General features: G+C 38.2%; 1 protein-coding gene across 1 annotated transcript in view; it reads right to left on the reverse strand.

Moving 5' to 3' along the window:
• Window positions 1-4,709: 4,709 nt before the first annotated feature.
• LOC125238665 (steroidogenic acute regulatory protein-like) overlaps window positions 4,710-17,399 on the reverse strand; it is a 53,146-nt gene continuing 40,456 nt past the window's right edge. Inside the window, exons 12-13 of the mRNA XM_048146056.1 lie at window positions 6,723-6,835; window positions 4,710-5,212 (exon numbers count right to left, since the gene is read on the reverse strand). Coding sequence (XP_048002013.1) covers window positions 5,103-5,212; window positions 6,723-6,835 — 223 coding nt within the window. The 3' untranslated portion in view covers window positions 4,710-5,102. The remainder of the gene's footprint in view (window positions 5,213-6,722; window positions 6,836-17,399) is intronic.

The raw sequence follows: 17,399 nt of genomic DNA on the forward strand, positions 1-17,399 counted from the left end.
CGAAAATACTGATTAAGACTTAGTTTTCAAAATATTTTAGTAATAATAGGATAGACAGCCTGATGGTAACAAGTTATTGTAGTCTATGGATGCTTACATACGAGAATTTATCGCACATTTGACAAAATAAATACTTTTTGGACTTCGATTTGCGCACCCTGTATAGCCAATAAAAACGAATAGTATTAATGATAAAATAATAAATACCATACATTTTAGTTGATTTAAATTAATTGAATGATTTGTACAAAGTAATAAAAGTCAATGATTACAAGTATTTTACTCAAAATGTAAAATATTTTGTACTGTGTAGCTGCAGTATAGCTAAAAATCATCAGAGCTAACTTTTATATTTATTTTTGTATAATCAGGATCAAATATATAGCCAAATATCAGAACATATTGGTCTATAATTGAATTCTGAGCGTAGCGAGGGATTCTTAAAAATAAATTTGAATTTAGTGAGGGATTCAAGTGTGTCCAAGGTGGTAATTATTTGCTACCATGTGATTCAGACTGCATTCGACATCACTTATATGAAAATTATTATGTTAATCCATACTAATATTATGAATGAGAAAGTGTGTGTGTGTGTTTGTTTGTGCTTCTCTCACGGCAAAACGGAGCGATGTATTGACGTGTTTTTTTAAGTGGAGATAGTTGAAGGGATGGAGAGTGACATAGACTACCCTTTATCTGTCTCTGACCCCCTACTTCCCCAAAATGGGGGGGGGGATGTGTGTATGGAGCATTCCGCAATTTTCGAATTTAACGTGAGCGGAAAAAGCTAGTATATACATAATAGTCGATATAAAATGCAATTGATGATGTACAAATATGCAGTTAATTGACAAACGTTGTAATCGATTATTATTATGTACTACCGACCCGCCCCGGCTTCGCACGGGTACTATACCTACATGTAAACCTTCCTCTATAATTACTCTATCTATTAAAAAAAAACCGCATCAAAATCCGTTGCGTAGTTTTAAAGATTTAAGCATACATAGAGACATAGGGACAGAGAAAGCGTCTTTGTTTTATACTATGTAGTGATGATGTGCATATTCTTTTCGTTGCGTTAATATTTTAGATTGCCAACATAAAAATCCTTGAACAGAAAAGCACCACTTTGGTCCCTCCTAGCGGGGAAGAAAATACCTCTTTCAGAATAGGTGATGTGAAAAGGTTTGTTATGACATTTTTGACCGCTTTGGCTATGTATTTAAACGCCAATCGTACATTACATTATAAGTTGTCATGTTAGAACACCTTAGGCACTGGTCCCACCGCGAGCTAGTCAGCTATGAGCTATCGGCTATAAAAACGAACAAAAGATAAGCACTCCCCTGTAAATAAAAGAGACACGGCGATATTGATAGCTCACCGCTGGGCGAGTAACTATAAACATCGCCGTGTCTCTTTTATTTACAGGGGAGTGATTATCTTTTGTTCGTGTTTATAACCGGTAGCTCATAGTTTACTAGCTCGCGGTGGGACCAGTGCCTTACCGTGAGTTGGACACTGAAATGTGTGACATTGACATTTTCAACTCGAAAATGTGAAGAAATTCCTGTTAATTGACAGAAACTTTTTACTTAAAACGAATTATTGCCTTTAATTTGTAACAGGCGATATTATGATACAAGTGCACAAAAAGATAAAGTTCGAAACAAGTAGCTATAAATTAAAACATGACCGTAGAGAGTTTTTAATCGACACGAATTACGATTTTCCTTTTCGCACGTGTATCATACGACGTTTTTTAGTACATATGGCCCTCTGAAGTCTCGACCTGTCTGATATTAACCACTTTAACAACAAAAAGCACCATCTGTACCGAAAATATGTCTCAAACAAAGTTTTACAGTACAGTCTAGTAAAAAAATGTTGCTCAATAATATGTCCCATAAGTTCTCATATCGACGAATAAGGCCTGATTTAGACTGCCTGCGAACTCACATGCGATTTTAGTTATATTGCTGTTGAGGTTACACACAATTTTGCACAGCCATTTAATACCGCAATGTAATAAAACTTGTATGCGAGTTCTCGTACCGTCTATTGTCCCAGAGCTGTAAGAACCTCTTTTTGACACATGACAGCGTCCACAAAACGTAAACTCGCGCAACCTAATGAAATTATAAATAAAATCCTGTAATAATATTTAAAAAACCGGCCAAGAGCGTGTCGGGCCACGCTCAGTGTAGGGTTCCGTAGTTTTCCGTATTTTTCTCAAAAACTACTGAACTTATCAAGTTCAAAATAATTTTCCTAGAAAGTCTTTATAAAGTTCTACTTTTGTAATTTTTTTCATATTTTTTAAACATACGGTTCAAAAGTTAGAGGGGGGGGGACGCACTTTTTTTTCCTTTAGGAGCGATTATTTCCGAAAATACTAATATTATCAAAAAACCATCTTAGTAAACCCTTATTCATTTTTAAATACCTATCTAACAATATATCACACGTTGGGGTTGGAATGAAAAAAAATATCAGCCCCCACTTTACATGTAGGGGGGGTACCCTAATAAAACATTTTTTTCCAGTTTTTATTTTTGCACTTTGTCGGCGTGATTGAAATACATATTGGTACCAAATTTCAGCTTGCTAGTGCTAACGGTTACTGAGATTATCCGCGGACGGACGGACGGACGGACGGACGGACGGACGGACGGACGGACGGACGGACAGACAGACATGGCGAAACTATAAGGGTTCCTAGTTGACTACGGAACCCTAAAAATCAAGTACTTAAAAACAAAATTTCTTACTTTACATATAATCTAACACATGTTACATTTTTGCGGATCTTCGTTAGTGAGTATTTTACGATATTAATTTATCACGCATGATTTACTTATTATGTCATTTATCATTCATTTTTATTTTTAAACTAGTGCTGTGGCAGTCTGTCATTTCGATTCAAATGACATTTCAGTAAGTTGACAGAAATCGTATATTTGTTTAAGCTCCTTGTACTACTAGGGATTGCAATCCGGTCTGATTCCCAATCCGGCCGTATCCGGCCGGATTTCGACCCCAATCCGGCCGGATTGGCCTTGAGGACTAAGAGTACCCAAATAGTGTCTTTTTTGCATGTTTTCACCATAATATGACAAGTATGATGACGGTATTTTGCATCACGATTAATAAACCAACAGTTTAAAGGCTTAGAAATCAACTTGTTTACTCGTACCAGTTAACAAGTAAATTTTACTATAATAATCAGTCGCAAATCAAATTATTTCGTTCTTTTGAAACTTTGATAGGATAACAAAATTATTATTAGTGTAACGTTTTACAGTAATAGGTACCTATAGAGCTTTTAAGATACGATAAAGAGCGGACATTATAACATACCTACAAACATACATGCGTTATGAGATCAGTATTTAAAAAAAACCTGTATTGTGTTATTTCACAGTTAACTTCACTCACATGAAAAGAAGAACAAAAAAAAGTATCACAATCATATTAAGTAAGCATAACTATTAAAAGTCAGCGTTAACCTTTTCTCAGTCTGTATAAAAATATCCAGTATCGGTTAAGAAAAACTACAGTAACTAAATTAAAGCCAGCAAGAGTAATTGACCTTAGTAAGTATTATTTGCTATTGCTGAATCAACAATCTTACTGGTTACCTTTTAAAAATGTTCATTTTTAAGCTTTGAATTTTATTATTCTCGTAGCAATATGCTCTCATACTTCTCATATTATGCTGAAAACATGTTGTTGATCTTGAAGTCCTACGTCACCACAGAGGTGCAAAGGGCCTTCACGAGCTCGCGCCACGCTTTCCTATCTCCAGCTACCCTCGTGGTCTCGCTCCAGCTCGACCCGGTCGCTCGTTGTCCATCCTCAACGGACCATTTCCATGAGTTTCCAGAACGCTCGGAGCCACGACTTGCATTTTGCGATTTTCAGCCGAAAGCAATGGTTGCGTTATTTCGTTCCCCTCTTTGAATAGTGTGCCATCCATGTTCCTTTTTGTGTCGCGGTTAGCTGCTATATACTCCATAGGTCTCGATTTCGGATAGTGTCTGGCCAGAAAACGCGAAGGATCGCCACATTATGCATCCCAACAAACAATCCCACAGATTTAACTACGGATTCCAAAACGGAAAGAGTAACGAGTTATTTGACTTCCAAACGGCCTTCTAATGCAAAGAACATACGTACTAAAATATTTTTTGATTGGAAATCAGACCGGATTGCAATCACCTGTTGAGCGACGTTCAAATGTTGCCGTAAAATATTTTTTTTTTGCACTATTTTAACATATCGTGTTACATTACCGGATCCGGTACCGGATCCGGCGAATTTCACCGGATCCGGTGGCATGAAAAAAGCACCAGATCCGGCCGGACTACCGGATCCGCCGGACCGGATTGCAATCCCTAGACCGTACATAGGGCCTAATCGATTCAACCAATTCGAAATTAATCGTTAGATTTGGCAAACGATACGTCTTAGCCACATCGCAACATATTTCAAAACAAATGTGTCAAAAATGTGAACTTACAAATCCGGGATAATAAATGGGCCACTGGGAATTGGCGACGATAACTCGCTCGCGGTATCATAGCATCTCTGTTTACACGGGAGCGACTATACTTTGTTCGTTTGTATAGCTCATAGCTTACTTTTGGTGGGACCAGTGCCTTAGCAACTTTTGTACACTACAGCGTGTGGATTCCATACGGGCGAATAATTTATCCAGTTATAGTATCTGATCATACGAATCGTATAGGATAATCATTTTGTTAAAAGGTGTTATTAATTAAAAATAATTAATTTTTGAAATCTGGCCCAGCAGCAATGTACACCATCCAATTAATTTGACGTGACATGTCATGTCGTAATGACGTTTAGGTAGTACGCTAATTGATGTGGACATAATACATTGCAAAAATATCTCATCTATTAAAAAAAAGACATGTAGTTAGGGTCCTCAGGTCTAATACTAACCGTCATTAAGATATTCGACCGTATGGAATACACACGCTGTATTTTTACGCCGCACAAACACACTCGAAAACCGCTCCTTTCCGCACACGTGCGTTAATGTATCGCCAAATGTGCTGTAAATTATATTATAGTTAGCACATGCCTCTAGCTTTGGCTTCGGCGACGAATTTCCTGACGTGGACGATGTAGTCTAACATGACTGTCGCGAAGGCGGCGTCAAGCACGAACTGGGGAATTTTACCTGAAACGATACAGCAAAATATTAGCATTGAGAAAATATGCGTATGGCTTAACCTCCTAAGAGCGATGTAGGGAACAAATCAAATTATTTTATTAAATATTTTTTGATTTGTTTTCTTAAGTAGTAACACTATATATAAATTATAAACTCATAAGGATTCATATAGGAGGTGCAAGCACAAATTGCTCGCCCTTAGAGTTGGTCAAAGGCGCCTAGCCTTCAGAGATAACATACACTAGAGAAATTTCGACGGGTACCTTGGCGGTCGAGGTGGTGTAGCGGTTTATCACGTCAGCTGCGTTAGCTGGAGACCCGGGTTCGATTCCCGGCTTCACCACCAGCGGGCTTGATCGCTTTTTCTTTAGTGTATGGTATCTATTTCAGTTTATAACTCCTAAGAGCGGTTTTACACATGTGAAAATTGGATCTGTTATGTCCGTACAACTATTTTTATGGTAGTTTACGCACTAAACCCGAAAAATGACGGAAATAAATCGAGAGAGATCGGATGTAGTACGCAAATTGAATTTTGATTTCCATGATCAGTAGCGCCCTCATAGGTCAAATCGTGTTTTATAACAAACCAATTAGTTTCTGTATACTATACTATTGTTTCGTTTTCTTTCAACCCCTTATTTTCCAAGAGTGGCACTGAAACTTGAGTAGTTTCATGTGCTCTGCCTACCCCTTCATGGGATACCGGCGTGATTGTATGTTGTATGTATGTTTTACAAGGGGGCAAAGTTGTTGTTTAGCCGCACGTGCCAATATTGATACCCGAGCAAGCGAGATTCCAATATTGAACCGCGAGCGTAACGAGTGGTTCGAGAAGTGGAATCTTGAGCGTTGCGACTTGCGAGGGTATCGAGGCACGAAGGTTGAACAAACTTTACCACAATGTAACACAGTGAAACACAAAGTTTTTCACCACACCAACACGAACAAAATACTGACTATAAGATATCAAACTAAATCAAATCCATCAATCTATTCAATATTTATGATTCAAAATCATCATTTATTATAGGTAAATTCTACCAGCTAGCTTAAGACATCAAGTTAAAATTTGTATGAAATTACTTTGCACTCTCGTGGATAAAATGCAATTTTGCTATCTGTTTTCGAATGGCAAAGTAAGCCTTTACCAGTTGGTGTGGTGAAATAGTACATTACATCAGAGGCCGGGAAAATGAGGATTTCCGGCCAAGTGCGTATATACGGCCGAGCGAGCGTGCAAGCGAGGCCGGATAGGGATACGAGGCCGGCAATCCGTTTTCACGCCGAGGCATGTATAGTGCTTTTCTCAAACATACAATGAAATTTAAAAAAAATTCTCTAAAGGACAATATTTTATAAAAAAAAGTTACTTTGCAGGCCTAGGCCTAAAAAATAATATGAAATCCCTTTACAGTCCTCTCGAGTTGTTGCGCCCAAAAAGCGATACTTCCCAGCCCATTTTAAGGAACGTAAAGACAATATTTCATTGCATGTTTGAGAAAAATATATTTACCTTTGAGATCACAGCACATCAGCCACTGGAACTGCGTTTGGTACGTTTCCGTGCCGTCTGGTAACCTCACAAGCACTGGCTTCAAGTACCAACAACCCACTTTGTTGTTACCCCTGGAAACAAAGAAAAAAAAGTCTGTGAAAGACGGACAGATAGACACACGAGCGCAGAACTAGGTTTAGATAGAAGAAACAAGTTCATCTATTTGTATAGGGGCCGAGCGTGTCAGATTTTGTACTGAAGTTGTTACTTGCATGTGATTTTAAATATGTCTCAGGTCTCAGGCCCTCGAGTGTTCATAATTTTCGTGTTATTGCAATTTAATATCACTTAACGAGGCATTTTTTATGTTTTTGTTGACTTCAACTTACAAAACCCGTAAACAACTATCAAACAACTCACAAACTCGTGACTAAGTATTTGTATTATGTCTCACACTAGGTACGAAATTATTATATATATGTATGTATAATATATATTTATGTATAATATATATTTGTGTTTAATATATATTTTATTTTATTCGGAATATGTATTTATTATATGTATATAAGTAGGTTTATTGCGATAAGTATGAATACTGACTTGTGTTTTCTTATTTAATTTTTAAAATCCTGCACCAAACTAAGCTTTCTGTTTAGCCCAATGGTTGACTGGTAGAGAATGCCTCAAGGCGTTAAGTCCGCCATTTGTACTCTTTTTTTGTAAATTTGTGCAATAAAGTTTAAATAAATAAATAAAAATTGACACCCGAAAGCGGCAAGCTGCGAATAAAGTACAAGGCAACTCAGTGGATTTTACCGAGTTCATTGGACTCATCCTATAATGGTTCGTACCTACGGAACCCTAAAACGCTGATCATATACATTTTAATTTAATTTGAGTTATTTGTTGTATTTTAATATGGGCTCAAGGTCTGAAGTAAATGTTTTTTTTTTATCGGGAAATCCCATAGACATAGTAGGGAAGGATATCGGACATACAGGGCGAATTGTATGAATGCGCCTGTCGCAAGCTCCTAAACCCACACTTGTAGATGGACACTCCTACTGGGCTATTGCGCAATAGGCTACTAGACTCATATCGAATTTGGCACAATAAATTATTGTCTTCTGTAGTCCTTGACATAAAAAAACAATATTTATAGATTTTAGGTATTAAAACTATATGATGACTAACTACTAGTGGCGTACACGAAGGGAGGCCTATGCTCAGAAGTGGGCGATTAATGGCTGAAATGATGATGATGATGATGACTACGTATTTTCGATTAAAAATGTGTGTTATTTTTTTTTGGCCACCGAAAACGCTGTCAGCGATGTAGTGACGTCATCGAATTCGAATCTTACTGCATGTCAAAACAATCACTGTCGTAAGGGATCTCGTCCAGTCCACCCGTTGAGCAAAATATTAACTAAGCACTATGTTTCTGAGCAATACATTTTCTCCGCCCTTATAACAGCATTCACCATTTCATTGTCCTCTGCTTTTCTTTTATAATATTCCAAAGGCTCTGGCAATTCATTTATCAATATACAAAAATTTTCCTCCTTCGTTATATAATTTACCACATTTTCAACATCTCTACACTTGGCCTGTTTCACCGCAGGGTATCTTAAATTAAGTCGTGTAAACACATATCGTCACTACTCTGAAAAAATCTCGTATCTCACGCTGCTCCTCAAAGTTAAAACGCAGTAAGTCTATATGCATTCCATACATACTTACTACAATTTTCTTTTCATTGACAGACGAAGATACAAGTTATTTTTAAAGTAGTGACGATATCTATGACATCTTCTATATAATAAGTTGAGATGTTTATGATTTCCGTCTTTCCCATACTCGATAGATGCGAAAATTGGTTTAGTTCTCTTTAATAATGTCTTTTCGATATCTTCATCATAACTCTCTGGTGAATACACAGTGAAATATATTTTTCCCCTCACTAGCTCGGAAACACGTGTTTTGTCCTTTAATACCAGCGGGTAAAAACGCATTATATCCACTAGTGGGTAAAGTAATTTGACCTTGAATAAAGTCAAATTAACTACTTTAAAATTGATAAAAGTAGTTCAATCTAGTAATAAAGATGATTTACCACCTGTGGAACTACTGGAAGCAGTGATAAACGCATTTTTTGCGTTGTAGTTTCCTCGCTATAGTGAGGGGAAAAGTTTTGTGTTACACTCAGGTGCAAATGTATTTTATTTCTCATGTTAAGAGGGGGTCGTACGAAATCCTCGAAAAGTGCATTCGGCGTTTAACAAATGCTGCTCACATTTCTAAATTAAATGAAATAAAATAAATGTAGTTATTATCTTAAAGAGTGTGTCTACAACTTTTGACTATTCACAATCTCCAATTATTAACGGTGTAATAACTAAACCCACACAAAGTTGACCTAAAATGAGAAAAACGTATGTCGCCGTTTAGTAAACTTTGTTAAAAAAATTCAATACTTTAGTTATAACATTAAGTGATTCTAAAAGCCAGATAAATGGACTAGAAGTTTTGAGGTTTTTTATATTTTTCCTCTCAAAGGCAACAAAGAAATTTTACCTTAAATTTAAACTATCGTAAAATTTCCATACATTCGCCATTGCTGTCAGAATTCTCCTTTCGATTAGACGCCCTGAGCGGCTCATCGGAGGCAGACGTGTCGCCGGTCGCTCCGCGTTGACGTTTAAATTTGACAAATATTTTGACAGAAAATAGTGTACGTACACGAAAAACCATACCAGTGTAAAACTGTGCTCAAAATAAATAGGGTAAATCAATAATGTCAGGTGGAGATCCAATCTCATTTAAAGTTTAAAGGTGCATGGCTTGTGCATAAAAAATAAATAAAAATATATCACATTATTAAAGAAAATAACGAACACAACCGAATGAGTATAAATGATTTCATTCTAGTTCGGTTAAATTGAAAAAAGTTTCATGTTTTCTTTTACTCATCGGAATACATTTTCATTACGCTGGTATTAACAGTACGTCATTTTAAAAATATATATGACAGCACCTACGTCAAATTTTGTCAACCAAACTTCACAGGTTGTATGTAAACAATTACAATTTAATTTATTCATACATATATTCAGATACTTATTAACTGATTCTTACTTAGAATAGAAAAAAGGGGAATGCGAGCGGGTATAGGTTTAGTGGTTCTAGTTCAAATTTAATTGTATATATAAAAAAATGTCTCAATTTCATTAAAGATTTACTCTGTGCATACCACGAACACGTAACCGTAAGTTGAAAACAATAATAATTATAAAGTACCTAAATATATTGTTGTTTAGAAAGTTAACGCTCGTTTTGAATGGTACTTCTCCACTCAACTAGACTAGACCAAATATTCATGGAACAGTCACCAGCATAATTATATGACTATGAACGGCCGTGCAAAAATATCTAATTTTCTATAAGGGACCATAAGTATATGACGACATATTCCCGGCAAAAATTTGTGATGCTCCGTGACCGGCAAAAACATCGTCTCTCTTTCTAGCGTCTCGCGAGCGTAGCGTCGGGCCAACTGTATGGAAAAAGACGCCGCGTCGGCGCGGCTTAGCCATACAGTTGGCCCGACGCTACGATTGCTAGACGGCAGATGTGGGGAGTGTCCTTATCCGCAGAAATATCTGTATGATCGGGTAGCTTAAAAATATTTGATTCCTTATAGATAAAAATCTAAATTACACTCTCACTCGCATAAATATCTATCCATGCAAATATATATCTTACGGGCTAGAAATCATTAATATGTAATTAAAGTGCAATAACAAACCCTACCTTAGTTGCCTTAGAGCGGTAAATTGTATGAGGTGATTTGACATCTCACGAAACACGAAGTATTGTCAGTGCATATGTCTGTCCTGTCTCATCTGTTGATAAACTATGACAAGTAAACTTATTACAAATCTGATATCAGAAGCCTTTTTACAAGCTTTTATTCAACTTGCCTTGTTAGTATTTATCTTAGTTTGGGCCAAAACGTAGAAGCTAAATTTGACCCGCTTTCCGATTTGCGATTGAGCTGAAATTTTGCACACTTGTGTAAATCACGTGACAATGCAATATTCTGGTATCATGGAGGTGATCTGATGATGGAGCAGAAAGGTGGTCAGAGGAACTCTGTTATGAAACGTCGTATCCCCATTGAGTAAGTGGTATTTAGAGATATCTCGGAGAGCAATAGATGATTTTTGAAAGAAAGGTACAGTCGGCTAAGGTAAAGCCTGTGCCAAAAATGATTTTTTTGCAAAAAAACTTATTATAAATTGGGAGGTGAATTTTTATATTATTTTATATAAGAAAAACCGGCCAAGAGCGCATCGGACCACGGTCAGTGTAGGGTTCCGTTCCGTACTTTCCGACATTTTACATATTGACAATTTAATAAATACCGTAATTTGGGGTGAATAGGGTTTCCGGGGTATATAATGCTATTATATTTAAATAATATATTTTATGATTTATGTAAATAATATATTTACAGACATGAAAATGTCTGTCAAAGTAGGCATTCAAATTTATTGGATTTTTTACTCATTTTAACTTCATTTTTGTGTGAAATTTTGCTAAGAATTTGTTCATTATCCTTTTGAATGTAGTGTATACCTACACTTCTAAAGTTTATGTTTAACAGAAAATCATAAGACATATTTTCATTTTTATAATGGTTTTCATGAAGAAAGCGATGCAACTGTGTTAGGGAACTTTTACGGGATGAACAAATATCCGCGGCCTGAGGGGTGAATAGGATCAATAATGGGGGGAAACGGGTCGTAAAGGGGGTGAATAGGTTTACGAAGGGGGTGATTAGGGTCGGAAGAGGGGTGAATTGGGATGTGTAGTCAATGATTGTCAAATTGTATAAAAGATATATAACTTACCTAAAGTGATGTTTTTATGAATGACCTCTCTGTATATGGACGCAATTTATACGTCAATGTATTGCTTCGTAGTTAGACTAGATACAATAAATTAACATTTAGAAATGTTAATCACACTTCTGTCAACCACAAGTCAACGTTTCTACTTAAGTCCACAAAAATCACCCATGGTTGCTATAATATAAACGGATTACTTTAAAATTAAAATCATAAGTATGAAACTATACATCTAGGGAAGAAATAAAATTATTTTATTGAATAATTTTTGATTTGTTATTTTCAAGTTTATATAAATAATAAATTCTCAATTCACTCAAAGGTTGGAAGAGATCCCTTATAGGTATAAGTTCGCCTTTGTACACCATAACTATACTGTATTTTTATGTCCTAACTTGTCTTATGTACAATAAAGTGTTCACATACATACATAAATTGAAATAGATATCATACACGAAAGAAAAAACGATAAGGCCCACTGGTGGCCGAGCCGGGAATCGAACCCGGGTCTTCAGCTTACGCAGCTAACGTCATTACCACTAGGCCACCCGCCCGCCGTGTGGTACCCGACGAAATTTCTCTAGTGTATGTTATCTCTGATAGGCACATTTTGACCACCTCGTATATGAATCTTTAAGGCCCTTTTGCACCAACCACTTAACTCAGGGTTAGTGGGCTGTCAACTGTCAAATTCCATGTAAAATGGTGGGTTAACCCTCAGGTTAACCCTCCATATTCGTCGGTGCAAGTGACACTTAGAGGATTAGGGTATAGCGAGAGAGATGGCGGGTTCGATTCCCGGCTCAGCCACCAGGAGGCCTTGTCGTTCTTACTTTCGTGCGTGATATCTATTTCAATGCATAAGTATGAAAACGGTTATGACTTTATTTTCAAGTAAGTAGAATAGAATAGAATAGAATAGAATTCATTTATTTAACGTCACAACATGGTACACACAAAAAGAAGAAGGCATGCAAACAAAACATACAATGGACGCTAAATAGGACCCTCACTCAGCATGGTGCCACGGCAACCCGCAGCGCTGGTTTTCTGTGAGGACCTAGGTTTAGTGGCGGCACGTACGCCAACGACACATAAAAACAATTAAGAAAAAAAAAACAAAAGAATAATTAAAATAAACATACAAAATCAAATTATAAAAAATAAAAAACACAACAGCCGTTACAAAAAAAAAAAAAAAAAAACAGAAGAATTTATAAAATATTTTGACGGTAGGACAACAATACCAACTGTGTTAGTGAACCGCAGTTCAAAATTTAAATTTTTGCCACAGAAAACAAAGTAGGTAGGTACTCGTATAGTGAAAATGTATAAGTGAGTGAGAATGTATAAATGTGTAAGTGAAAGACATGCTACGTGAAAGTTTCCGTTTGAATTTGTAAAAAGTGCGCACGACAGTTTGACTTGAAACCAGTTAACGACTTCAGCGAACGGATTGGTGGAGGCAAGTCATTCCAGATCTTCATACCAGCGTACTGGAAACAACCACGAAAGGCCGCTGAGTGATGACGAGGACAGACAAGTTGCAGGTACCTAGACGTCCTAACCTCTGAGGATCTGGAGTTGTGCGCCCATGTCAGCTTATCGTAAAGGTACGAAGGTATCTGATGGTGAACAATGCCGAACATAAGCGACGCTAAATGGATCTTTTGCCGCGTGGACATTTTTAGAATGGAGTTCTTATTTAAATATGGCGTTACATGCGCTCGTGGAGGGATATCAAAACAGTAACGCGCACAGGCGTTTTGCACTCTTTGTATTAATCTCTGAGTACGCGACAGAAGGCGTGGCCCATATACTGTATCGCAGTAATCAAACTGTGAAAGAACAAGTGCATCGCATAACCTCACCCTAAGCTCAATACTAAGGAAGTATCTTATTCTATAAAGTAGCTTAAGTCTATAAAAGCAATTTCGGACCGCACAGAGCACATGTTTTTCAAACCTTAGTTCCTCGTCCATAAGAAGCCCCAGGTTTCTAGTCTCTTCAACACGTTCCAGGACATTACCGTTGATGCGCACTTCAAAATTACTTTCAGACATCCTCTGTACTTGTTTTTTTGTACCCAATAACATGAATTTAGACTTTAGTAATTTTTGCTGATAAACTTTTTTTTCGGCATTCAATTTTGTAAGGTATGCTCCCAGCCGAAGATCAGCGCTGATGAAGAGGCACCAAAGAAAACACGTCCGTTCCATACAAGATTTATTAGCAGAGAGCGAAAATATAACCTACCCACAATCAGTCGGCGCCTAATTACTAAACTACCCACATTTGTCACAAATTTATTTAAAAAATACTTAAGTCATTATCAGTTTGCCGTTAATATTTGTGGGATATTAAATTGGACCAGGAGTGATATTTAAAAAAAACTATACATTTATAACCTTTTGAATTTTGGAATTCGGTTAAAAAATCCGGCCAAATGAGAATCTATTTTCGCACAATTGTAAAACTAAATTATCTTTACTAGTTACCTCCAAAATACTAAATGAAATGACATCTATTGCGACTTAAGTAGTTTGCATAAATTAGTTACCCAATTCACCTAGGATGGCGCTGTACTTTGGGCTACTTAGTACATCATTTTCTGAAGATTTTGGGTTCATGGGGTCGGAACGGGTATGAACTAACTTAATTTGTGGTGAATAGGGCCAAAACCGACTTTTGAACGTCGATAGCAGTTTTTTTATATGTGCCATGATAATTTTTTACACAAAAAATCTTCCAGCGGTGTGAAATCCGGGTTGTCTTTGAAAATATGTCGTTTTATTTAGTAATTGTCGCTCACCCTAACGTTGGGGTGAATGGGGTCGGGAAGGGGGTGAATAGGGAAAAGTGCTAGGGTTGACTTTTTTGGATTACGAACAAAACCTGATCTGTCACGAGCATATTATATTTATTTTATCAAAAAATAAGGAACTAATATGTTATGAGTAGTCGGTAATGTATTAATAAAATAAATTTATCGAAATCTAGACATATGATAACCCTAAACCAACCTTTATAGTTATATGGTGCTCTGACGCAGTGAACAAGTAAGTATGGTCGTGGGCAGTGCGGATAACGTGTCAAAATATGAGCATAGTTTGTTGCTATTTTTCATGTTTAAATAACTTCTAAACTAACGTAGTGGGTATTAAAGTAAAAGGTTCACAGTGAACATTAGCTTGCCAGACATGTGTTTAGCTATACCATTGTATTGAGTGTTGTATCATAAAGTCAAACTAGGCATTTATTACTAATTATTTACTATGTGGGGTGTCTTTGATCACTTGCATGGGGTAACATTGACCATAATGACAAATAGTTGATTATTGTCTGATTATTAATTATTATTAATCGTATGGCGATACAATACACACATAATATTATTTAAATTTAAACTTAAAATTTAGAAGTCTGCAGGTACAAACACGCAGTTTGTGTCAGGTTTTTAAAATCCTCAGCTGGTCCATTGTATCTGGTAACAGGGCACTCAAATACCATGTGATTAATGGTCTGCTTTGGATCTCCACACTCGCACGCCGGCGACTCGCTCCAGCCCCACTTGTGCCAGAGGTACGCACAGTTGCCAACCCCGGTTCTAAGGCGGTTCAAAGCACACCATACTTGTCGGCTTTCGTTAAACCCCTTGGGTCTCTCTGTGGTGAACTCAAAGATGGTGTTATCTACATTGTGCTGCTGTGAATTCCATTCTCTTTCCCACGCTTGTCGCTCATTCCATATCGGGTTCTGTGTATGAAAGGTTTTAGCTGGTGGGTTCCGGAACTTGAGTAGGTTACTTCTGATGTTGTCCAGGTCTTCATGGATGGGCAGCAATGTGTTTCCTGACATTTTGGTAAGCTCCCGTGATAGGCATTCTTGTCTTCGAATTCCAGGTGGCGCAATGTTACTTAGGACTGGCAGCCAGTAGGTGGGCGTTGGCATGATGCAGCCGGAAATAGTCCTCATCGTGTGGTTAAGCTCGACGTCAACTCTGGCCACGTGTGCGCTGTTCATCCATACTGGTGCACAGTATTCTGCCGCAGAGTAGACGAGGGCCATGGCACTGGTCTTTAGACAGGCAGCGCTGGCGCCCCACGACGTCCTCGTGAGTTTTTGGATGATGTTATTCCTAGTTTTGAGCTTGCTAGACAACTTATCAAGGTGATTCTTATATGTTAGACTCCTATCCAGGGTTACGCCGAGGTATTTCGGGCAGAAGTTATGACGCAAGACTGTGCCTCGGAACCTAACTTCTAGTTGTTTTTTCGCTTCCCGGTTGGATAAATGAAAGCAACAGACCTCTGTCTTGCTGGAATTGGGACACAAACGCCAACGCCGAAAGTATTCATCCATTACCTTCAGGTCTCGTTCCAAGATGGCTTCGGCTGTTTCTAGTTGCTTGGTCTGAGTTACTAGTGCCAGGTCGTCAGCATAGCCAAACTTTCGCGATGTTGTGGCAGGTAAGTCATGAATATAAAGGTTAAAGAGCAGGGGAGCGAGCACGGATCCTTGAGGCAAACCGTTATTGAGAATCCTTGTTTTACTCGACTGTTGGCCCAGATGGACTTGGAATGGTCTATTTGTGAGAGCGTCTTCTATTAGCCTGAATATTCTAAGGCATGGAATAGCTTTCAGAAGCTTATAAAGAAGGCCCTGACGCCACACGGTGTCGTATGCAGCCGTCAGATCAATAAAAACTGCGGAAGACTTCGTGCCTGACTGAAAACCGGCCTCGATATGTGTTGTGAGGGCAAGGACTTGGTCACAACAGTTTCGTTTTGGCCTGAATCCGGCTTGTTCTTGGGGGATTCTTGAAAGAATAGTCTCTGCTATGCGATTGTAGATCAGGCGTTCCAGAAGTTTGTAGGTAACGCTAAGAAGGGCAATTGGGCGATAGCTGTCCGGCCTGTCGCAGGGCTTTTCTGGCTTGAGAAGGGCAATAATTTTAGATGTCTTCATCTTGGGTGGTATTTTTCCAAGTTGTATTATATTTGTGTAGAAAGCCGCCAGCCACCGCTGCGTCCGCTCACCACAGTGTTTTAGGAATTCGGGGAAAACGCCATCTTCTCCGCAAGCCTTGTTAACATTGATGTTTGCAATAGCGGTTTTGATCTCGGAGACGGTTATTGGGCTGCTGTACTTGTCATCCGGGATAGCCTGGGACTTTTCAAGTTTTAGCATCTTGCGTATTTCACGGGTGTGGTGCTTGTGGCTCGGTGCTTTAGAGAGCTCTATTATCCGGTTTCCAATATCATTCGGGCCAACTTTCGGATGAGACGAGGAGGGTGTCCGGTCAGCTGTTAGTCTCCTCAGCAGGTGCCATGCTTTGCGGCTCGAGTGCGTGAAGTTCATCTCTCCAACTGTCCGCTCCCATTTCTCTCTGCGAGCTTCGTCCAGAGCTCTTACCAGTTGATGACCCGTGTCTCTGTCGCCCGTTCCCTGAAATTCCTTCCACAGTCTCTCAGACTTACCGTTCCAGCATGGGATATATTGTTTTCGATACCCACGAGGGATGCATTGTTTGGCTGTTGAGATAACTAACTTCTTGAAACGCTCATAGTTCTTGGTTACGGGTTCTATCCATCTAATTCTCTCGTCCAGCTTTGCTGCATATTGGTTCCAGTTAGCCTTGTGAAAATTCCATCGTGGGCCCGGGTATGATTGGACCAAAGGGATTTTTAACCCAATTTCCAGCAGAATGGGTCGATGTTGGCTATTCGGAAAATCGTGAAGGATTGACTTCTTCGCTGGGATTGGAAGGTTGTTCTGA

This window comes from Leguminivora glycinivorella, chromosome 24, assembly GCF_023078275.1.
Source record: "Leguminivora glycinivorella isolate SPB_JAAS2020 chromosome 24, LegGlyc_1.1, whole genome shotgun sequence".
NCBI classification, from domain to species: domain Eukaryota; kingdom Metazoa; phylum Arthropoda; class Insecta; order Lepidoptera; family Tortricidae; genus Leguminivora; species Leguminivora glycinivorella.